Genomic DNA, 24206 nt, shown 5'->3' with positions numbered 1-24206 from the left:
GAATAAAATTGGTCCTAGCACAGAACCTTGTGGAACTCCATAATTAACCATAGTCTGTGAAGAAGATTCCCCATTTACATGAACAAATTGTAATCTATTAGATAAATATGATTCAAACCACCGCAGCGCAGTGCCTTTAATACCTATGGCATGCTCTAATCTCTGTAATAAAATTTTATGGTCAACAGTATCAAAAGCAGCACTGAGGTCTAACAGAACAAGCACAGAGATGAGTCCACTGTCTGAGGCCATAAGAAGATAATTTGTAACCTTCACTAATGCTGTTTCTGTACTATGAAGAATTCTGAAACCTGACTGAAACTCTTCAAATAGACCATTCCTCTGCAGATGATCAGTTAGCTGTTTTACAACTACCCTTTCAAGAATTTTCTGAGAGAAAAGGAAGGTTGGAGATTGGCCTATAATTAGCTAAGATAGCTGGGTCAAGTGATGGCTTTTTAAGTAATGGTTTAATTACTGCCACCTTAAAAGCCTGTGGTACATAGCCAACTAACAAAGATAGATTGATCATATTTAAGATCGAAGCATTAATTAATGGTAGGGCTTCCTTGAGCAGCCTGGTAGGAATGGGGTCTAATAGACATGTTGATGGTTTGGATGAAGTAACTAATGAAAATAACTCAGAACAATCTGAGAGAAAAAGTCTAACCAAATACCGGCATCACTGAAAGCAGCCAAAGATAACGATACGTCTTTGGGATGGTTATGAGTAATTTTTTCTCTAATAGTTAAAATTTTATTAGCAAAGAAAGTCATGAAGTCATTACTAGTTAAAGTTAAAGGAATACTCGGCTCAATAGAGCTCTGACTCTTTGTCAGCCTGGCTACAGTGCTGAAAAGAAACCTGGGGTTGTTCTTATTTTCTTCAATTAGTGATGAGTAGTAAGATGTCCCAGCTTTACGGAGGGCTTTTTTATAGAGCAACAGACTCTTTTTCCAGGCTAAGTGAAGATCATCTAAATTAGTGAGACGCCATTTCCTCTCCAACTTACGGGTTATCTGCTTTAAGCTGCGAGTTTGTGAGTTATACCACGGAGTCAGGCACTTCTGATTTAAAGCTCTCTTTTTCAGAGGAGCTACAGCATCCAAAGTTGTCTTCAATGAGGATGTAAAACTATTGACGAGATACTCTATCTCACTTACAGAGTTTAGGTAGCTACTCTGCTCTGTGTTGGTATATGGCATTAGAGAACATAAAGAAGGAATCATATCCTTAAACCTAGTTACAGTGCTTTCTGAAAGACTTCTAGTGTAATGAAACTTATTCCCCACTGCTGGGTAGTCCATCAGAGTAAATGTAAATGTTATTAAGAAATGATCAGACAGAAGGGAGTTTTCAGGGAATACTGTTAAGTCTTCTATTTCCATACCATAAGTCAGAACAAGATCTAAGATATGATTAAAGTGGTGGGTGGACTCATTTACATTTTGAGCAAAGCCAATTGAGTCTAATAATAGATTAAATGCAGTGTTGAGGCTGTCATTCTCAGCATCTGTGTGGATGTTAAAATCGCCCACTATAATTATCCAAAGGTGCATCAACAAAGTATTGAGCAAAAGGTGTGAATACTTGTGTACATGTGATTTCTTAGTTCATATATATATATATATATAGTAAGTCCCTTCGGCTGCATATATAAATTCAAAAAACCTTTTTTCATGTTGTCCTTATGGGGTGTTGCGAGTAGAATCTTCAGAGAAAAAAATGAATTTACTCCATTTTAGAATAAGGCTGTAACATAACAAAATGTAGAAAAAGTGAAGCGCTGTGAATTCTTTCCAGATGCACTGTATAAGCACTTTTTTTAATATGGCTGTACAGCTCATTTTATAAATTGAGTCTTTGAGGCAGTGTCAGAGGAGGTGGAGGCAGATAAAACAGATAGTGGCGGTAATGGAACTCTTCAACCTTGCATCTAGACCAATAAAACAGCAACACGCTTCCAAATGAATGCAATCTAACAGTGTGACATGCCTATAAGTCATCCAATTATATTAAACAGTGTCATTTGTGATTACGAACATGCATTCTTTCAACTCCATCATTTTCCTCCTTTTTTCCCCTACGTTCTTCCCCCACTGCCTGTCATCGTCTGGATGCTAATTGTGTTTCACTCCAGCAACACAGGCAGAAAATCCTATTAAAAGTGAAGCGTAAGAGGGAGCGTGCAGATGGGGGAGTGCTGAGGATGGGTGGAGACTAGTTACAGTGCTCAGTGCAGAGACCCCATCTTGTACGGCTCTCTGCTAATTCTCCACAACTCCTGCATTAACAACCAGAAGGGAGTTGGGGTATGTTGTGCTCAGAGAAGCCCCTGTCAGACTGAGCATGGTCACGCACATATATTTGTGGGTGTAACACGTGCTCAGACTGCACTCACTGCCGGATTGTGTTTTAAAGCTACAGTGTGGAGGATACACTGTCATCTGGTGAGGCTGTCTATTGCATTATGCTCTTTCCAGTCATGTTTTTTGCAACTTTGGCGACGGGTATTCACGCTCCTTTTCCTTCTCTTTCATTATGTGCGATCCTCTATTTCACAAAGATGAGAGTTCTCAAACTCGTTAGCCTCCGCGAGCAACCAGTAGGCAGGGGAGCAACCACTGATTGCTTTGGCTTCCAGCCGTGCTGCAAAATGCAATGCCGGTGTAAGAATGTGTCTTTTGGACTGCTGTGCTAATATGGCAGCCTCCATGTGGGGGCCTGCTACCGTGTAGATATGAAGGCCTCATTGTAAACTTATGAAAACACACTGATTGTTTAAGGTAATTAAGATAAGATAAGATCAACTTTATTTATCTCAAAGTGAATTATTTCACCACAGTACAGAAATAAACAGTTTTACAGAAAGTACAACACATTTACTCTGAATAACTCTGTTCATTATGTATTCATCCTGCAGAAGTGGGAGGAATTATACAGTCTGATTGCCACAGGTAGGAAAGACCTCCTGTGGCGTTCTGTGGTGCACCTCACTGGTCTCAGTCTATGGCTGAAGGTGCTCTGACACGACATCAGTGTGGCATGCAGGGGGTGGAAGGTGTTGTCCCAGATGCTGTGCAGTTTCCTCAGCATCCTCCTCTCTGACACCTCCACCACAGACTCTAGCCGAACCCCCAGGACAGAGCCAGCTCTCCTGATGAGCTTGTTGAGTCTGTTTGTGTCAGCTGCCTTCAGCCTGCTGCCCCAGCACAATACAGTGTAGAAGATGATGCTGGATACCACCGAGTGATAAAATATCTGCAACATATTTCTGCAGACATTGAAAGATCTGAGCCTCCTGAGGAACTACATTCCATATTTTCCATAGTATAACGTAGGTTTTTTGTTTTGTTTTATTAATTTATTTTTTTACTAGTTTGGCAGGTTCTGTGACTCATGATGCATTTGCGCTCTGACAGTTAGCCTGGCGTTTGCCAATGGAGGGTGAAAAGTTGATTGAAATTGACCAGTGCTGCAGCCTACCAGACTCCACAAGAGCCACGTGGATGCCAGTCAGGCAATACCGATGTTTGTCGTGGTCTCGGAAAAATTTTCACCATGATTAAAATCTTCGCTGTTCATGCTAAAACGCTGGCAAGTGTTGAGATACGCTACCATTATGTCACTTACGCTAGTATACCATTAGTGCTCTGTTCCCCTCTGCTGGCCAATGTCGGAGGATTGACTAGATGCACCACCTCCTCAGGGATGCCTCTGTAGAAATATGATGGAATATGCAGAGTCTGTCTCATCGATGCACCAGTAGCTAGTGACCCAATCACAGAGTTGCATCAAGTTTATATAGAGTATGTCATGTGACGTCACCAACATTGTGTCAAAAAACAGCTCCAAGTAGTATGCTGCCAATGTACCCATCGTGGTCTCGGAAATATTTTCACCATGATTAGATTCTTCGCTGTTCATGCTAAAATGCTGGCAAGTGTTGAGATACGCGACCGCTATGTCACTTCCACTAGTATGCTGTTACTGCTTCATTCCCCTCTGCTGGCCAATGTTGGAGGCTTGATTAGATGCACCACCTCCTCTGGATGCCTCAGTAGAAATACAAAGGGATATGTAGAACCTGCCTCATCGATGCACGAATCACAGAGTTACGTCAAGTTTATATAGGGTATGACATGTGACATCACCAATGTTGAGTCAATGAACAGCTCCACGGAGTGCGCTACCAATGCACCGTCTCTCCGATGGTGAAAGTTGAACTACATCCTATAGTAAATCTGTGCACCGTCAGACATCACGCTCCGCCACTACAACATCGCCCTCTGCTGAGCTATGTCAACCTGCGGTGAAGACAGGAAATTTGCACCCCAGAAATGAGCCTTCTCTGGACTTTCAGAGAGATTTTTGAGAATCTGTTGCATCGACTAGCGTCAGCCACTTCATGTCATAGTGTGAATGAGCCCCCATAAACCAAAAAAACAGACATTCATTATTAATAGTAATAATAATAATAATAATACTAACTATCTAGAGTAACTTTTTCCACTTCAAGAGCGATTTTTTGACAGCTGTGACTTACGCTTCGATGCACCATACTCTGGAAAATGGAGTATACAATGATGAACAGATGACTATGAATGATATATTTCATTTCTGCTAATAAAGAGCCATCAATATTACACACTGTAGCTTTAAGAAAAACAGGTTTTAGCAACAAAGAAATGTGCAGTACAGTTGTCCTCTGGGCTTAGGATAATTGGTATGTTTCACAAATCCATCTATGACATTTTCCGTGTCATTTTTTCAAGATGCACCATCTGCTTCATGCATGGCCTTCTTAGAGCTGAAATTTTATTACACTTATTTTGTGTTCATTGTGTTGAAACACACACTTGCACAGCTATGGATTTGCATGCAAGAGAACAGCTACTTTTGCATATGCAAACTTACATGCACAAAAGACAGACTTCCTCACGTCTTCCGCTCATATTTTTAACTGTTGTCCATATTCACATGCCGGTGCAATGCAAAATCTGTTTTATTGTTGTTTTGAACTAATGCCACTTGCAGTGATTAAAGTGTGTGCATGTTTGAATGCTGTGAATGTTGCAGGGAGCGAATGGCAGACACAGGCAGGTCATCTGAAGGAGTGTCTAACCTCTATTCAGGGAGAAATACGGCCACTGAAATCAGGCATGTGAATGTATGAAACAAACATCAGTAGGTGATATGACTGGTGAACATTCCACTTTTCATGTTTGATGAGTTGTTGAGGACCCCAGTTGCTGGAGGAGGCCAAGGGGACGCCCTCATTTCACCTGGCTACAGCAGATAGATGGTTACTTTCAAGAAGGTGCAACTAACCGGTTGTCTGCCTGGGTGGTTGCCACCCAGTACTCAAGGTGGTTCCGTGGTGTGGAGGATGCAATGACACGTGCGCCCTCACCTGGCCTGCCTGACATGACCAACATATGCAGCACTTTGAAATAAAAGTCACAGATTGTTTAAGAACATCCATAAAATTAGTAACAAACACAAGACAAAAAAACTATTAAAATGTACAGTGATGAAAAAAACATGAAACCTCGTAGTCGGAACAAAGTCCACAAACTAATTAAAATCCAAATAAAAAGCCAACAAAGCAGAAAGACAGCAGTTCAGTATGTAATTAAATATGTGTACTAAATTCAGACAAGCATGTCTGCACATCAATTAATTAGAAATGACATTAAATAGATACAATTTTAGTCTTGATTTGACTGTTTCAACCAAATATCTAAAAATCTAATTTTGACAGGCAGATTGAATATTCCACAAAATGCAGTGACCCAGCACTCGTTGACCCATGAGATAAGGCGGTGCACAACCATTCTGTATTTTATATATCAGCTGCTAAATCTTGAAATCTGCTCTCCTGTGATGAGCAGCCATCACTGTAGTACTGCATTTGACTGAATATAAAACAACCCCAATTATGAGACAACTCCTTTTGTTAGTTTTTTTTTTTTTTGGCACAATATTTTCTGAAGATCAGATCTTTTTTTAAGAAAATATTTTCATTTGAAAATAATGCCAATAAAGGCACATTGAGAGAAAAACAGGCAGTAGTGCAATGAAGTGGTACCTTGACTCCTCAGATCATTATGTCCTTCCCCATTTGCATTATGACATAAGAACAGAGACGTACTCCAAGGACTTTCCAGATGAGGAGATTCTCATGAAGGGAGAATGAAAGGCGACAGTCGAGATTTCAACTAAAGTCTGGGATCATGCGTTGGTGCTGCACTTCACTACAACCTCAACACCATGGAACTGCACTGGGTCCTTGACGGAAACTACAGAGGCAGACAACTGGTCCATCCTCACATCTCTAAAATAACTGCCTGACTCGCCGTGAATTTTATTTAACATGCTTAAAAAAATAACTTTTTCAATTGTCAAAAATCAATAAAAACAGTCCCTGTTCACAGAAACTATTGAAAATCTGCCTGGCTGCCTAAAGCAGATAAAGTGCTGCTCCAGTTCTTCTTCATACGATACGTAATAAAAGTGGAAGTCAAACATGGCACGATGTGGTGCAATTCTGCTGCAGTCTTTGTTATTCTCTCCTGATGCAGTTTGAGCTGTGAGAATAATGCGGCGCCATTGTTGAAATAAAATTGAATTGGAGGGAACAACAGGAAAGGGTTTGTGCACGTGTCTCAACAGTCAGCGCTGTTATCAGGATTGGATGTGATTCTGATGTGGAGACTGGAGTGCAGGGACTTCTGAGAGAACCATAAATAACTGTAAAAAAGTGTGATTTATTGTGTTATTTGTGAATGATATATGCTAGGTATCGTGATGATCTTATTAAAGTGGGATAGAAAATGATTGCGATTAAATGCAGATACATAAATGGCATTCGGTTGCAAAGCCGTGACGTAACGCGTCACGTTATAAATCTCTTTCCAAATCCAAACAAACTACGCATGTGAGTTTCTCTACAGCGATGGCTGAGCCGGTCACTTTATGTTGACAAACCTCACATCGGGGTGAATGTGAGGCATTATTTGTAAAGCACTTTGAGCGTATGATGCAGTCCATTTTACTTCTTTTCTTGTGCACCAGAAAGGGTTAAAAAGGGCATGAATGATGTCTGTAAATGTTGCAAATGGTACAGGATGCCGGCTGCCATTAAATGCCACAGAAGAACTTGAACTTGAATGTATTTATTTTGGCACACAAACTCGACAATAACAAACTGATACACAAGACAATTCCACAGTGACATGTGTGACCAAAAGGGAGGTGAGCAGAAGCAACGCTTATAAACGCCCACCCCATAGATACATGCATACGTACATACATATATGCTCATTATCTACCCCCAGAGCAAGCACACAGGCGACAGTGGTGAGGAAAAACTCCCTCTGATGTATTGAGGAAGAAACCTCAAGCAGACCAGACTCCAAGGGGTGACCTTCTGCTTGGGCCATGCTACAAACACATTTAACAACACAAACTCAAATCCCATTATCATAAACATATCAAGTGAACACTGTGTCTTCGTCTACATACATATTTACATACATATACAGTATACATGTATACACACACCAACATACACCTACACATTCATACATAATTACACACACACACACACACACACACACACACACACACACACACATATATATATATATATATATATATATATATATATATATATATATATATATGTTATGTTATCTCCGACCACCAGCTAGCTCCGGCACAGTGTGAACTGAATAACAAATAATTTCTAGATTCTTAACGATAATTAACGATACGATAATTAATTAAATACTTTTGCAAAGGCAACATTAGCATTATCTGTTGGGTCCACTTGGCAGTAACATGTCTAATATAGTCATGTTTATTTACCTTATCAGCTATAGCCTAAACCTATAGAAAGACAAATCCGGTGAAGTTTCAGGTTGATTGGTGCACATGGGCACACAACTCTGTGGCATTCTTTCACTGTTTACACTGTGCCGCCAGAACCAACGAGTGCAGAGAAAAAGTTTTCTTTGTTTGGGTTTGGAAGGAGATTCACCACGTGACGAATTCAGCACCATAAGTGTGACATATACCTCAGCTCATGACGTTCACAGAGTGTTTGGCACCATCTATTGGTGTGGATGTCTGATACATAAAAGTCTAGTCTGCAGTCATAAGATGACACCATATTTTTCAGATGTGATTTTAAGAAATACCATCGAACAATCATGCCATTATAAGATAATAATATAATGGGGTAAGTTTTTGTGATATCAATCAAATGTTCCTTGAAGTGTCTGTCTATGTGTGGGTGCATGTGCCAGTTTTCTACTTGCTTTGCTTTGCATGCTTCTCTGTGCACACTCACTTACTAGTCCTTCCCTAATAACCTTTTTCCTCCTTCTCCCCCCCACCCCTTCTCTATGATATGCTGTCTGGAAATAAGAAATCACGCAAGGTAAAGAGACAAGTCCTAGTCACACCTTAGCCCATGTTTCATTTGAGTCCACGCCCTCTCACCCCATGTCTCCATGTGTCAACGCCACACAAATGGCACGTCTATAGGGGTGCCAGCACCACCAGCAAACTTTGCCATCTTGCATACGACACACACACACAGCACCAAAGTGGAGATGCTGCTAAAGAACACGGTTTGGCTTTCACCTTGGTCCATCTGTTGTGGGGGTGCGAGGGTAGGAGGGAAGAAGGAAGGGAGGCAGTCGTCTTTCTGATGACCATTGTTTTTAGCAACAAAGAAACGTCTTCATTAGGCCGGCGTAGGTGGGAATATCACACCAGTGCCGCGTGGCAGTTGAAAGTGAGAGCAGAGACGTAGGGAGGAGAACGCAGGAGAGGTAGTACACTGATGGTGAGGTGCCAAGCCAAGCCGGGCTGTTCTTTTCTCATCTGCTCGCACTTCTTTTGCAAAACAGGAGCACTTCTTCATAATATCATGAAATCACTCCCTTTTTCACCAACTCACTCACTCATAACCACACAAACAATGCTCACTGAGCAACAATCACATCGCCGAAGCAGCTGACATCTTTTACAGAGTTCAGGTTCTATATGAGAAAACACATGCTGCATGAACTCCCACTGTGGAGTAATTTCACGCGGGCTGTCAGATCACTATCACCAGAAGAGATCTTAAACAGTGTTAAAAAGACAAAGGTCCAAGAGCAGGTTTTTGGTTTTTACCCATACTGAGTGATGCACAGCAGGAAGGCGTAAGCGTGGAGACTGAGGTGACTGCATCGTCTCTGCAGCTCCGCCCAAAAGCATCGGTCACAGCTGCGTCTGGCAGCCTTAGCCGGGCTTCCTGCCCCGTCTCTGTTTGAAACGCCTGAAGGTGCATTGACACAGCTCGGAGCTCCGGGCTCACTCCCGCACTCCAAATCCCTTCCTAAGTATAAGTCGACCCAACGCCAGGCTTTCCTGCTTTGATTGGCCCCTTCCATCATCTTTCCAGCGATTACTTCCACTTTACCCCTCCGGCAATTACTGGCCTACATAAAATAAAGATAATTAATTCCTTCTTTCTGAAGTGGGCCGACACGGCATCGCAAAAGGAGGAAGTGCTACCTTGCTAATGCAAAATGAGGGTTGGCTGAGAAGAATCACATTTCATGGTCGCCTGCTGCCAAAGTGAATAGCAATTAATATCTCCACAGCGAACAGTTTGAAAGGTCGCTGCTCATAATCAGCTGTTCATTAGACTTTAAAGAAGCAGCTGCAACCTGCTCCTGATTTACATTTGTGCTTTCTTCTTTCGTCTTGCACATAATTGACCACTGTCTTTGAGAGACAGGAATCAATGACGTTATAAAGTATTAAGTGTATTGATGTAGGTGGAAGACGAGGAAGTGCAGTTAAAGTATCTGCCGGCTACAATGTGGATAAATCCTTGTTGTGTTTCTTTTAGTGGGACGATCAATATGACTCTGGCATGTGTGCGGATCTTAATATTGGTCTTTGTATCAGACCCCCTGGGCACAAATCTTGTAAACCTTCATATTAAAAGCTTGTGAAACAAATTGCAGAAGAGTGTGGAAAAGATTAAATTGAGGATTTTTAAGCACCAATGTTGGATGGGAAAGCTGAGCGGGACTTGTCGTATTTTCCAGCCTGGCAGCTGAAATGTGTTTATGTCCTATCTCATCAGAACCAGCACACCGCTCTTAATCTGAAAGAGTCTCTTTACGTTGGTGGAGCGCCTGATTTCAGCCGGCTGGCGAGGGCCGCTGCACTGAAGGACGGTTTCAAGGGAACAATCCAAAAGGTAAATGTTTAGTTGGGGTCCATTTCTCCGAGGACCAATATGTCATTAGTTATGTTTGTGCATCTTTTTTCCTAACGTCTTCTTGTTATTGATGCAACTTTGGTTCGTGCCTGCACACAGTAACAAAGTCAGACATTAAGTTATTAGTTATCTGGCTGTCATACGACTTGAGTTTTCCCATTATAAGCTCACATCGTGACGGGCGTTGGCCCCCGCTCATTTGGATTAGCGGGTACTAATAATAGAATGCACATTTTGAAGTCCTTCCATTTTTCTCTCCTCAGAACTCTCCTTGACGGCCTTCCAGTTTTTTCACCACTCGTCTCCAACAAAAAGCTCATCTGTGAATGCCAAAAATAACCCTGTAGAACAAAGGCAGGATGGGAATGTTTGTGCAAACTTGTCATTAGTTCTCATCTGCAAACTTTCCCTTAACAGTTCTGAGTAAATCAGAACATAAATGTGATGTTTGTCTTAGTTGGCCTGCAGGGAATGGTTAATTGTGAGGGAGACATTACGCATTCTGCTTAGATTATCATGCATATTGCATGATCACCTCATTTCTGAGATGCTTTGCTGTGTGCTGACAGTGTGGAATTAAAAAAAAAAAACATGCAAACTGAATCCACAGCACCACTTTACATATTTATCTGTTCTGGGCTTTTGTTGTCATAATTAGGCTTAACGATCATTCTGCAGAGAACACAAACTTATTGGGGGATTTATTTAGCTTATTTTTGCCCAGCAACCAAAATTAGTTGCAAATTAAAACGCCTTTTTTTTTGTGAAAACATAAAACTTGAAATTAGAATGAGCAGTCAGAGAGCACCACACCCGAACTTCACATTTGACGCTGATTCATGCAGATTAGTTTTTCTAATATATGATTCTCTGTGGTCTTGATTGCATCAGTTCTGTCCAAGCCTAACTAGATTGTTGACTAACATACATCCCTTCCACCAAGTTTAATCCATATTGGCTCCAAATTGTTTGAGTTACACACTTACAGTATAACCTTGAGTTTGACCTTTCAAGGTCACTCAAACTCAAATGTCAATGTCAAATGTGGTGTAAAAGTTCATAATCATGTTTAATAGTAACCATAATTGTAGCTGTAATCAGTTCTTTGAAATAGCCATTCCACATACCTCCCATATGTAATAAGCACTGAGCCACTATTTTGTCCTCAACCTGTGATCTTGACATTTAACCTTTTTTCCCCCCAATCAATCAGGTCAGTTAAATTCAGTTTATTTATACTCCATCAAAGCACATCACACCAGTAAGGATAAAATCTTGCCCACACCCTGAGCAAGCACATTGGCAACAGTGGTAAGAAGACATTTTTTGATTCCGGGAAGAAACTTCCAGCAGACCAGACTCATTAGGCTGATCATCTGCTTTGGTCAGTCTCATAAAAACAAAACCAACAAAATAAAAAAAAGCACAACAAGGAATTGTCAAACATGCAGAGACTGAAATGTTACAATTAAGCAGCCATATACCTTGAGAGTCCAGTGATCCCAACAACCGAAGGCTCAAAAGATAACCAAGAGGAAATGAGCAGAGTCCCAGTAAAATGGACTATGATTGGCCAGTCTCAGTTATTGTACTGATGCCAGATCAGTCATTCCCCAATTTTTGTCCACATGATGGTCACCTAACGAAACCCATAGGCATACTCTGGATCTCAAATAGCTCCTATGTTGACCCGCATGTCCCAGTCACTTTGATAAATCAGCTCTTTGTCCTTGGTTGACCCGCACTCAATCCACCAATTTTGGTCCAAATCAGATAAAAACTCTTCAAATGGGAGGGATCTCCCATTTGAAGAGTTTTTATCTGTCCCATCTGTCCCAGTGAGATGAGATCCTAAGGTTCTGCTACTAGTCTATAAAATTGTTCACAGACTGGCACCTGCCTACCTAGCTGACCTAATTAAGCCCTGCGTACCGGCTTGGGCTTTGTGTTCTCAGGGTGCAGGACTACTTTGTGTCCCTAAGGTGAATAAGAAGTCTGTGGGTCACAGAGCTTTCTCTTATCGTGCCCCTGTTCTGTGGAATGATCTCCCTGTGTCAATAAAACAGTCAGATTCTGTGGAGACTTTCAAGTCCAGACTTAAGACGCACTTATTTTCCCTTTCGTATGGCTAGCATACTGGTATAGTATAGTTCTACACTTTTTACTCTTTTAATTCATTTTATTAGGAAACGGAGCGTGCCGCGGCCTCAACTTTACCTAAATTCTGGGTCTTTTAGTGAAGCTTAGGGCTAGTGGCCGGCGATCACCTTAATATTTCTTCTGTTTTTCTTGTTGTTTAATGCTGACAAATTATACTGTATTTCTTGTCTTTCTGATGCCTGATTCTGTTTTTTTCTCTCTGTTTAAGGTGCAGCTCCATCCAGAGATGGGTGTGCTGGAGACCCTCCTGTCCTGTGCACCAACAGCATTTCCTGTATATTCGTTTTGTGAATTGTTCTGTAATTTATCTCTGTATCATGGCCCAAGCAGAGGGTCACCCCTTTGAGTCTGGTCTGCTTGAGATTTTTTCCTTACCACTGCTGCTTTGGGGGTTAGTAAGGTTAGACCTTTTACTTGTGTGAAGCGCCTTGAGGCAACTCTGTTGTGATTTGGTGCTATATAAATGAAAATAAATTGAACTGAGGGAGGATTGGATAGGCATGCAAGACTGAAAACAATTACATAAAAGCTACCACATCAGAATAATAATAATAATGACTTGGATTTATAGAGTGCTTTCCAAAAAACCCAAAGCACTTTATAAGTTGCATTATTTATTCACTCGCACATTCACGGTGGTAAGCTGCTAGTGTAGCCACAGCTGCCCTGGGGCAAACTGGCCGATGCGTGGCTACCATTCTGCACCTACGCTCCCTCCAACCACCACCTCATTCATACACAGGTAAGGTGGGCTAAGTGTCTTGCCCAAGGACACAACAGCAATATGCAGATTTTTGACTGCTTGGGAGCCAGTTACGAACCGCCGAACCTTCGGTCATAAGACGGCTTGCTCTGCCAACTGAGCTATTGCCGCCGCAAATGGGTCTGAAGAGGACATTTTCGAAATTAGATTGATTAAGAAATCACAGTGCAGGAACACATTCTCAACATGTAAAAACTGAAACATTTTTGTACTCAAGCTGACCTTTAGATTCATTGTGTAGTGCACTTACAGTCCAATACCCTCTGTGTCATACTTCCAGATCATTGTGATGGGTACACCCATCCTTAGAAAGGAGAATGCACTGCATTCCAGCAACGTGGCCATGTTTCAGAGACACCCGTGCGCCCAGGAGCCCTGCCACAATGGCGGCCGCTGCAACCCCACGCTGGACACCTACGAATGCGTTTGCCTCAGTGGGTTCTCAGGGGGCCACTGTCAGAACGGTGAGGAGCTCTGCTTTTTAATCTCATCTTCATGAGCATATTGCATGTTTTATTAATCTTAGTTATCAGCGTGTGGAAGAAATGCTCATTACTCAGCCGTTACTCGAGATTCTTGCAGTCCCTCTGTCTTTGAATTATAGATTTTTTTTTTTCATTTTGTTCATCATATACAGCCTTACTTGCAACTTGAAGTTCAAAGCAATAAACCGCTTTGGATGTTTGTCCGCCCGTACTTGCTTAGTCCCGCCCACTTTCAGATGACCCAAACATAACAGTCTGGACGTGGAATCCACTGCAGACTCACACCTTGTGAAAATCTGTTACACCCTAGAAGCCGAGTCGTCGTCTATTTCTGTTTGCCTAAAGTGCTAATGATTCTTAGTCATTGCTGCTTTTCATTTCGGTCCTGAGGACACACACAGATATTGGCGCCGGCATAATTAATCCCGCAGCACCTTGTTTGCTTTGAAGGTTTTCTAACCCTTACCCAGTAGATAACATTTCATCACCTAGCATTTGTAATAAACCATTGCAGCTGTAACGCTCATTCTATTTCCACATCAAACACATTTTTGTTTGATTCCAAAGGAAGCGTGCTTTTTAACGTGTAACAAGAGCGTAACTGCTGCCTTCTGGAGACGGTCAGCTTTTTCTTCTGTGCTTTGGTTCCGCTCCATCCTGTCAAACTGCTTGAAGCATTTTGTTATGAGAAGTGATATCAGGTAAGTGTTGATTTGAAACTCAATCGACAGTTATGAAAAATGATGAAATGCTCATTTCCGAGAGTTGCACATTCTTTTCATCATCTTAGTGTCACTCTGCCTCCTCTCCGCTCGCCGTGGGCTGATGTTTCGCGTACTCTCTCGTCACATTTCTCATTAACCTTGTGGGTGCAGCCGGCTGTCCCTCATTAATACAAACATTATATAATACAATACATTAGTACAAACACTCGAGCACTCGCCCTGTCACATTTGCTCACAGTCCATTGCCTTTGGCTCTAATAAAAAAAGCCTTGGTTTTATTGATTGGCGTGATCTCATCCTCTTCATCGCCCCGCCCTTCTCCACAGTCATCTACGAGAAGTCTGCCGGTGAGACTGAAGCCATTGCCTTTGACGGGCAGACGTTCATCGAGTACCACAATGCTGTTACCAAGAGGTAAGGGAGAGGACATGAAGAACGTCTCACATCTCTTCATTAAACATTTCCACTGTAATAGCTATTGGCCAAATAACACCTTCGTCTATCCTTCCCCACCCTGTGCCAGCTATGATGGCCATGTTGATGATATCATCAGAGCGACGGCTTCAGGGTGAACTGTGTGCAGCCCTTTTACCATCGCAGTTCCGCTCCACTTTTGACAAGATTTCACTAATTAGCGAAAGGATTAACAGTCACCGTGTGGCCCTGAGCGCTCTCATTTCCCTCTGGGGTCGACTTTTTAGGACACACTGGACAGTAATAGTGCAATTACATTTCTGTGCCGTTTGAAATTGTTTCTAAAAACAAGCACCTGAAGAGGTAAACTGTGCAATCCCAGCATGCACTGAGGCAGTGTTCACCCTAGACAGGTTCACAGTAGGGCTTACACCATGATTTTTTCAAAGGTCAACAGTTCTGAAATTCGAGTTGAGTTTGAGTAGCTGACTCAACATCATTATTAAAACTACATGAGAAGGCAGTGATTTATTAGCGATAGTCCATATCCACGTGACCTATTAAGTTCCAAGTGTAAAAGATGAAGAAATATTTGAAACATGGCTATAATAGAAAATTCCGAGCAATTTTATTTATTTATACACCGCCTAATCACAATACAAGTCACCTCAAGGAGCTTCATGAGAGTAAAGTCTAACATTACTCACCCCATGAGCAAGTACACTGGCAACAGTGGTCAGAAAAAACTCCCTCAGGTGTTTTTTGATTATAGGAAGAAACCTCAAGCAGACCAGTGCCTGTGGGTTGACCATCTGCTTTGGCCATATGAATAAAAAACAAAATAAATGGCAAAGAAATTTCAAACATGCAAGGACAGAAATGTTGCAGCAATGCAACCCATAATAGATTCCACTGGTTGGAACAACTTGATATCTCAAAATTCAGATGAAGAACCGTCACCAAACACCAGGAATACAAATGGCAGGTTAGTGTTTGATTCTATTTCCCATAAAATCATAGTCTGACTGGCTCCCGTAAATGTAATGGGGCTGTTCCACAGAGCGCCAGTCCCTCCTGTTTCTTCCCAAATAGCAAATCAGAGCATGTTTTGAAGCATCGTAGTAACTTCTTGATCTATCTTTGTCAATTTTGATCAAAGTTGGTATACATAGTAGCTATGGCCATCATTGGCACCAAATTTGAAAATTTCAAACTGTTCAAAAATTTCATCCCTATTCGCCAAATCATCAATGTGGCAAATTGGGGTATTCCTAGTAAGTACTTGTTTGATCGTGCTCCATCCGGGTAAAAATTTGAGGCAGAAGCACCGCTTGTTGCAGTTCTGGTTGAGGACATAGCCTGGTGCAGTTCCTTACTTTAGTTTTTGGGTGGGTTGCCAGGTCTGCATTTCATAAGCCAGCCAGTTGCCTTTGTAAGCCAGTCTGTTAGGAGGCATGCCGGAGTAAGCTGTTTCATCCCATTTTTGCACTTTTGTTGGATTGTGAGCGATCATAATAGTATGGCGCCCATGTGGAATAGGGGTGTAATCAAGCGAATATTATAAGCAAGACTTTAAATTATTATTCTTGGGAAGACAGAAGACATCTGGTTATACTTTGTGAAGTTTTTGAAGCTCGACCATCAGTTGTCGAAAGTTCTCATTGTTAGATGTCCATTGTTCAAATTTCTGGAAATCTGTTGTTGATCCCACAGTAGTTGTTGTGGCTTGATCCAGTGACGGATGCAAGCAGGTGGTAACCACAGTGGTAACCATTCAGAAAAAACCCACAAATATCCAAATTCCAAATTTTAAATCAGACATAGACATTAATGAATGAATATTCGCATAGTTGAATATAGAGATCCAGCTCTACCGGTCTGGTGATACTATTTTCAGTACCGAAAAACTTGGTCACTATATCCAGGTTGGACGTTAGCGCACTCCGCATGTGTACCTGAAGTACGTGACACTACCGTACACTTCCGGCTTCTGGCATGTCGCATCCTGTCGGGGTCCCGTGTCATGCCAGGTTTCAGCCATTTCCTTGCCATTGTGGTCCTTCCTGTCACAAGTTTACCTTTTTGGGTCCATAGTGTTGAATTCCATTGGAGATTGTCCACATGCACGTTGTGGCAGGAAATGGAAGGCAGTTTTCAGCATGAAACCCCACTTTGTAGAATCTGCCATAATGAAAAGCTATTCAGAAACGCATTCTAAAATATAATGCAATCCTAAAATACCCTCGACCATATGAGCATTGTGTTCTTTATAATTTGCAGTTGTTTAATTCATTATTAAGATCCTATAGTGTTACGTACAATTTGTACATGTTCAAATCAAATCATCTTTTTTTTTCATTTCGTGCAAATCATGGAATATATGTAGATCACCCTCTGTGCTTTTGCGGTTATTAATGAGACAAATTTAACTCCATAGGAAGTTAGCTTTGAGTTAGCGAAAATTAGCGTGCAAGCTAACATCCGCAAAATGCCTTGTAAATGATTGTAGAGGTGTTATCAGGTTAGAAAAACAGCATTTTTAGATTTAAAAGTGTTTATTTCTCGCTAGCTTTTACATAATATATCAAAACAAAGCTGTTAGCAAGTAGCTACAGGAAGTGACATCACTATGCTAACCTCCCCTGTTATTAGGTTACAAAAATAGTGCTTTCAGTTTTAGAAGTGTTTGTTTATCACTAGCTTTTAGATAATACAACCCCTGGCAAAAATTATGGAATCACCGGCCTCGGAGGATGTTCATTCAGTTGTTTAATTTTGTAGAAAAAAAGCAGATCACAGACATGACACAAAACTAAAGTCATTTCAAATGGCAACTTTCTGGCTTTAAGAAACACTATAAGAAATCAAGAAAAAAAGATTGTGGCAGTCAGTAACGGTTACTTTTTTAGACCAAGCAGAGGAAAAAAATATGGAATCACTCAATTCTGAGGAAAAAATTATGGAATCACCCTGTAAATTTTCATCCCCAAAACTAACACCTGCATCATATCAGATCTGCTCGTTAGTCTGCATCTAAAAAGGAGTGAACACACCTTGGAATGCTGTTGCACCAAGTAGACTGACATGAATCATGGCTCCAACACGAGAGATATCAATTGAAACAAAGGAGAGGATTATCAAACTCTTAAAAGAGAGTAAATCATCACGCAATGTTGCAAAAGATGTTGGTTGTTCACAGTCAGCTGTGTCTAAACTCTGGACCAAATACAAACAACATGGGAAGGTTGTTAAAGGCAAACATACTGGTAGACCAAGGAAGACATCAAAGCGTCAAGACAGAAAACTTACATCAATATGTCTCAAAAATCGAAAAATGTACAACAAAACAAATGAGGAACGAATGGGAGGAAACTGGAGTCAACCTCTGTGACCGAACTGTAAGAAACCGCCTAAAGGAAATGGGATTTACATACAGAAAAGCTAAACGAAAGCCATCATTAACACCTAAACAGAAAAAAACAATGGGCTAAGGAAAAGCAATTGTGGACTGTGGATGACTGGATGAAAGTCATATTCAATGATGAATCTCGAATCTGCATTGGGCAAGGTGATGATGCTGGAACATTTGTTTGGTGCCTTTCCAATGAGATTTATAAAGATGACTGCCTGAAGAGAACATGTAAATTTCCACAGTCATTGATGATATGGGGCTGCATGTCAGGTAAAGGCACTGGGGAGATGGCTGTCATTACATCATCAATAAATGCACAAGTTTATGTTGATATTTTGGACAATTGAAAGGATGTTTGGGGATGATGTAATCATTTTTCAAGATGATAATGCATCTTGCCATAGAGCAAAAACTGCAAAAACATTCCTTGCAAAAAGACACATAGGGTCAATGTCATGGCATAGGGTCAATGTCAATGAGCAGATCTGATTTGATGCAGGTGTTAGTTTTGGGGATGAAAATTTACAGGGTGATTCCATACTTTTTTCCTCAGAATTGAGTGATTCCATATTTTTTTCCTCTGCTTGGTCTAAAAAAGTAACCATTACTGACTGCCACAATCTTTTTTTCTTGATTTCTTATAGTGTTTCTTAAAGCCAGAAAGTTGCCATTTGAAATGACTTTAGTTTTGTGTCATGTCTGTGATCTGCTTTTTTTCTACAAAATTAAACAACTGAATGAACATCCTCTGAGGCCGGTGATTCCATAATTTTTGCCAGGGGTTGTATATGAGAAACGTATATAAGGGTGATTCTTAGACTACGGGCACTTATTATGTCCTTTGATCATATTGTATGAAAAACAGAAAAAAGGGGAAATTTCACACTTTTGTAGTTATCTTTACAATGAAAGTGTTTTAAGAAATTTGTTCTAGTAGTCTATGATGACTTTTTCACCTTTTTTCAGCATCATTATATGCAAATATTGCCATTTTATGCGTGTCCCACACCCAGACTTTTGATCTTCAATGATAAAAATGAATGGTAAAAAAAAAACGTTTTTTGTAATATTTTAAAATATCTCTGAATAAAATATAAGTAAAATAATGAAAACATAATTGGGGTATTCAATGTCATACAACTGTTGTGATTTTTTTTAAACAAAATGTAGTTGTCCCACACTACTGCCGTAATTTCCACCACAACACTGTAATGTCCCTTTAAACAGTTTGTATGAAAGATTGTTTGGGTAGATTCTATGGAGATAAACAGTGACATCAGAGCACATGTATATAATGCCAAAACACAACAAACAGTTGCCCCAAGGCGCTTTATATTGTAAGGCAATGGTGTGGTGGAAATTACATTTACAAGGCCAATAGTGCCCGTAGTTAAAGAATAACCCATAAACACACAAAACAAAGCAGTTTTGAAGAGACCAGTAACTGACGTCACAGTGCAGCTCTCCTCTGATTGGTTGTCACCAGCGTCACTCAAAAACAAAATAGATTAGATTGAAATGGACTGTGAAATTTCAACCTCTTAAGATAATCTTTGAACTTGTCCAAGGTCTGTGTCCCAGGAATGTTCCCTGTGAATTTTAAGAGTCTGGCAGTAAGTGGACTGGACTTAAGCCCCGGTGACCTGGCACTAACGAAGGACACCGAAGCCAAAACAAGAAATCTGGACTTACGTTGACTTTCAGAGATGTCATTTAACCATCGTCCAGCTTCATTCCTGCAGCTGACACTTCATCAGAATTTTCAAACTGTTAAAAAAAAAGGTGAACGAATCCTGACAACAACTTCAATTTGTCTGTATTCCATTTTGCTTTCTGTCTTTACGGTTCCTCGTCATTTGCATAGTTCCCGTACCGTCAGCGTTCCATTTGACTGTCGTCCAACTTCGTCCAGCCTCCCAACTCTGATGTCTTCCACAAAGGTTGACGATATCTGATCAGTAACTAAAGATCCGACGAGCTGAACGTGACTTGTCCATGTGTGGGAGGAAAAACAATGTTTTCATACAGAAACAATAGCGGCAAGAAGGTTTTTATCAACTACTTTAACTATTTACGCATCCGGCTGGAATGGCTCTGCGCACATTCGCATGTTTCATTTTGATTTTGTTTAAAGCGTCAAGGTCAGCATTCCCTTTGTTTTTCTTTTGTTAAGTTTGGTTTTGTTACATTCCCTTATGTGGTCTTTTCGGTGATGGGAGAAGCACAGGCTCATTTGTCCACCTTTTCTAGACGATTTGTGACTTTGTGACTTTTTTTCCTTCGTTCAGACTGGGCCATTATGCTGAGCACAGACAGACAGACAGACATACGATTGGGTGGACGAAAAGCCTTCACAATACCATATTTATTGGCCTTGGGTAAAAATTGGTTTTAATTACAATTTAAAGTGGCTACTTTATTTTCTGGACTATAAGTTGCATAATGAAGAGAGGGGAAGAAAATACATGAGTGGAACTTATTTTTAATCATATATTTTTACTTAAATTCAAGAAAAAAAATACCATTTTCTAACAATCTGGAATGACTATTCAGTTACACTGTACCTTAAAAAACAGGCTAAATATCTTCAATGCCATGTTTCTTGTTTTTGCTGTGTTTTTTGTGTACTGTTACACCACTATTTTATTGATATACTATAAATTACTTTGGAATACAAGTTGCATGACCTCCCAAGGTAATAGTGAGTACTTGGGGTCAAATGTCAAGCATTATTGCAGGGCAGTATGGTCGACTGATGGTCCGTGCAGCCACTAGTTCCCAGTGCATTCACTCAGGTCAAACTTGTAGCTACTAATTAGGATGTTGTTGGGCTGTGAAAGGAAGCGGCTGGAATTGATCCCAGGATCTTCTCATTGTGAGGTGGCAGCACTAAATGTTGGTCTATTTTTGTATACAAGCCTGCATATCCCATCAAAGGCAAAGGAAAAGCTGATGAGGTACTGTATGTGTAAAACACCTTCATGTACAATAAGAGAAATCGTGTCCCTTTAGGAGCCGATGTGACATTTTTAGTCTTCTATCCATCGAGCAGGTTGGCAGCAGCATGCCTCCAGGTTGGCATAAAGCACATGTTTATGTGACAAACCTGAAAAGACATCAAGCATATGTCCGTGTATCTTCATCTCACAGTTCTTCACACAAACATTCACAGGTGTGAAAATGGGCCACAGTCTGCAGATCACCACAAAATTCATGTGCACCCTCAAAAACAACCCAATATGTGTGTGTGTGTCTATGTGGCTTTGCTGTGTTTCCATGGTTTCAGCACTGTCTGTCATTTGTTTTGTCTGCGCCTTGTCATTGTCTACGTTGTGTCTTGATTCGTGCAGTAAATGCCCTTCACTGTTTTTCCTTTTCACTCAAGCCAACTGACCAATGAGATCCCAGAGTAAGTAGATTTATCATCTGGGTCTGTGCCCAGCGTCAAATCAAACCCAACTAACAGCAATAAAAAATAAAAAAACACCCTCATTTTTTATAGTTAACCCAAGTGAAAATAAATTACAGTCCATTCAGTTTCCAACCATAATTCATTCCCAATCACCAGAGGTGGGACAAAGTCACTCTCAAGTCATGAATCAGCAAGTCCCAATCAAGTCTCAAGTCATAATGACCATCAATTGTTTGCAGGCTGACTTGAGACTTGACTTGGGACTTGCAGATTGATGACTTGAGAATGACTTGAAAGTGACTTCGTGCCACCTCTGCCAGTCCCACAGGAAAAAAGAGAAAAAAAAATCATTAAAATCATCTCCACCACAAATGTCAGATTTTCTATTCAGGCTCTTTAACCATAATTTAATTTGACACATTTCATTATTTTTAACATTTTGCAGCATCATTTCTTCCTTACTCCCAGCGTAAAGTCGAGCATGAACGTGTGCATGATAAGCATTGTGCTTCAGCTGCAGAGAAACCAAATGCGCTGTATTTTATGCATGTTGTAACTGTTCCATAAATGAAATGAATTGCCGTTCACTTTACGCTGAACGGCATTATCAGCTTTGTGGAAAATGAATGAGACCCGTTGAAAGCTGCAGCAAATACCTCTTATCCTAGATTCTGCTGCCGGTCCTCTACTGTAGAGTTGGTGTTTAGAAAGAAAAAAAAAGCCCTCAGTCGTAAGTTAGTTATTAAGGCTTTACTTCCTGCTCATTAGCTCGATAAGTAACCTCTTTTTTTAATCCCCACAAAGCAGTGAAGCAAGATTCAGCACAAATTAAGCCGAGTGGATTCAGCCCACAGATCCGAACCACGCCAGGGCTTCTGTCATTTCATTTTTGCCAGATCTGTAACTATAATTGTGAATAATTACAGCGTCCTCTGCACAGAGAGACAGTTACGTGTTAATCACAGATTTGTCCCTCTTTGCAGATTAGACCTCCTCTCTCTGCAGCGCGTAGCTACGGGGAATCAGTCTCACTTAGCAGGAGGGGACGGCGGCCCTCGGAGCCGCACTGTCAAAAGTGTAATGGCTGTCACGTTCCCTAAGAGCCACAATGAACTCGACTGAAAGCAAACCGGAGCTCTGCGCCGCACTCTGAAAAGTGCGCCGATCAGTTTGGTGCAATTTGTTTTTTGTCACCAAAAGGTATAAATTTCTCCAGAGGGGATTTAGAGCTTAGCGGAAGCTCACCTGGGGTTAATGGTTGCGTTACTATTTGCAGAACCTTTTGATTGTTACCCTTCACCTCGCCGCTATTACTTGAAAGCTGAGGTTGATATGCTAAACCTCCATTTATTTCTCTGACAAATCATATCTGGCTGCAACTCTCTCCACTGACTCGGCGCTTGACCCCATTTTTGAAGATTGCCCGATTTTTGTCATTCGTCGCATCTCAAGACAGAAGGTAATTGCTGCTGCATTGTGCCCCACAGCACCATAAATATCAAGGAGATGTCCAATTATTAGACTTGAAGTAGCCTTTGTCCTCGTATGGAGATTCAACGTCATCCCTGGATGTTTTGGAGCTTTACTCGTTCATCTTGTTCATACTGGTTCGCCTGAGAGTGTCAGTTTGTAGACGCAACTATGATCACACAGCAGCGCCTACAGACGTCTGTCAAGGACAGTAGTGTTGTCGAGAACACTCAGGTGTACTCGACCCCCCCCCCCTTTGCAATGCAGTCACCTAGCTGGCTCACGACATCCTTCCTTTCCTTTCTTTCCTCCCCCCTTCTTTCCTTTTGTCTGGCCTCTTGCACTTATCTGCATGCTGTTGACTTCCTCCCCTGATCCCTTAAGTCCCAAGTCTCTGGAGAACCCATCTGACCAGAGGTGAGTCTCTCAAAGCTTTTAGCCATTAGTGCCACCGCCTCCCTGACCTTTGACCTCCCCATCCTCCCCTTTTGCTTGACAAACCCGCAAAGCTGTGACAGGGCTCATCCTCCCACACTGCTGCCATGAGTGAGATGGTGTTGTTGCCATTATGAATTACAGATCCTCTCTGAATGCACTTCAATTAATTGTAAAGTTCAGAGATATGATAGCGTGAGAAGGAGCCGTTGCACTCTGCTGCCCTCCATTAGTTTAACCACTACTGCCACCTAGAGCTCATGCAGAGAACAGCAGGCTGGTAGCTGCTTTGAGCTTCAGTAGATACAAGCAGCAGATAAAGTCTTGGTGTTTATGAGCGGAAGGTGAAACACACCAGAAAGCCGTGAAGCCGGTGTTATGTTTGTGATTCCCAACACCTGTGTTGTTTTATTCATGTTATATTCAGCACTTTTAATAACCTTGAACTTATCACTGACAAGCTGGAGATTTATTGGGGCCTGTGAGCTCTTTGAGGGTTTGCCAGCAAAAGGCTTCACCAAGCTGTAAGCTGTACTAAAGTTCTCTCTGTCTCTCTCTCTCTACTGCAAAAAAAAGACGTTCTTACATCTTTTTCCCCCGTTTACCTCAGCGGACTCAGTTAATCACGGGGTCAGATT

At 41.2% G+C, this 24206-nt stretch overlaps 1 protein-coding gene across 1 annotated transcript in view; it reads left to right on the top strand.

Annotated features, from left to right (window-relative positions):
- The window catches only part of agrn (agrin), a 945905-nt gene that overhangs the window by 891037 nt on the left and 30662 nt on the right, over positions 1-24206 (top strand). The window contains exons 32-37 of the mRNA XM_034173355.1: positions 8436-8447; positions 10155-10271; positions 13496-13679; positions 14752-14839; positions 21637-21660; positions 23518-23550. Of these exons, the coding sequence (XP_034029246.1) occupies positions 8436-8447; positions 10155-10271; positions 13496-13679; positions 14752-14839; positions 21637-21660; positions 23518-23550 (458 nt within the window). The remainder of the gene's footprint in view (positions 1-8435; positions 8448-10154; positions 10272-13495; positions 13680-14751; positions 14840-21636; positions 21661-23517; positions 23551-24206) is intronic.

The sequence above is a fragment of the Thalassophryne amazonica genome, chromosome 6 (genome assembly GCF_902500255.1).
Source record: "Thalassophryne amazonica chromosome 6, fThaAma1.1, whole genome shotgun sequence".
Lineage (NCBI taxonomy): Eukaryota > Metazoa > Chordata > Actinopteri > Batrachoidiformes > Batrachoididae > Thalassophryne > Thalassophryne amazonica.
This window is presented reverse-complemented; position numbering and strand designations above follow the sequence as displayed.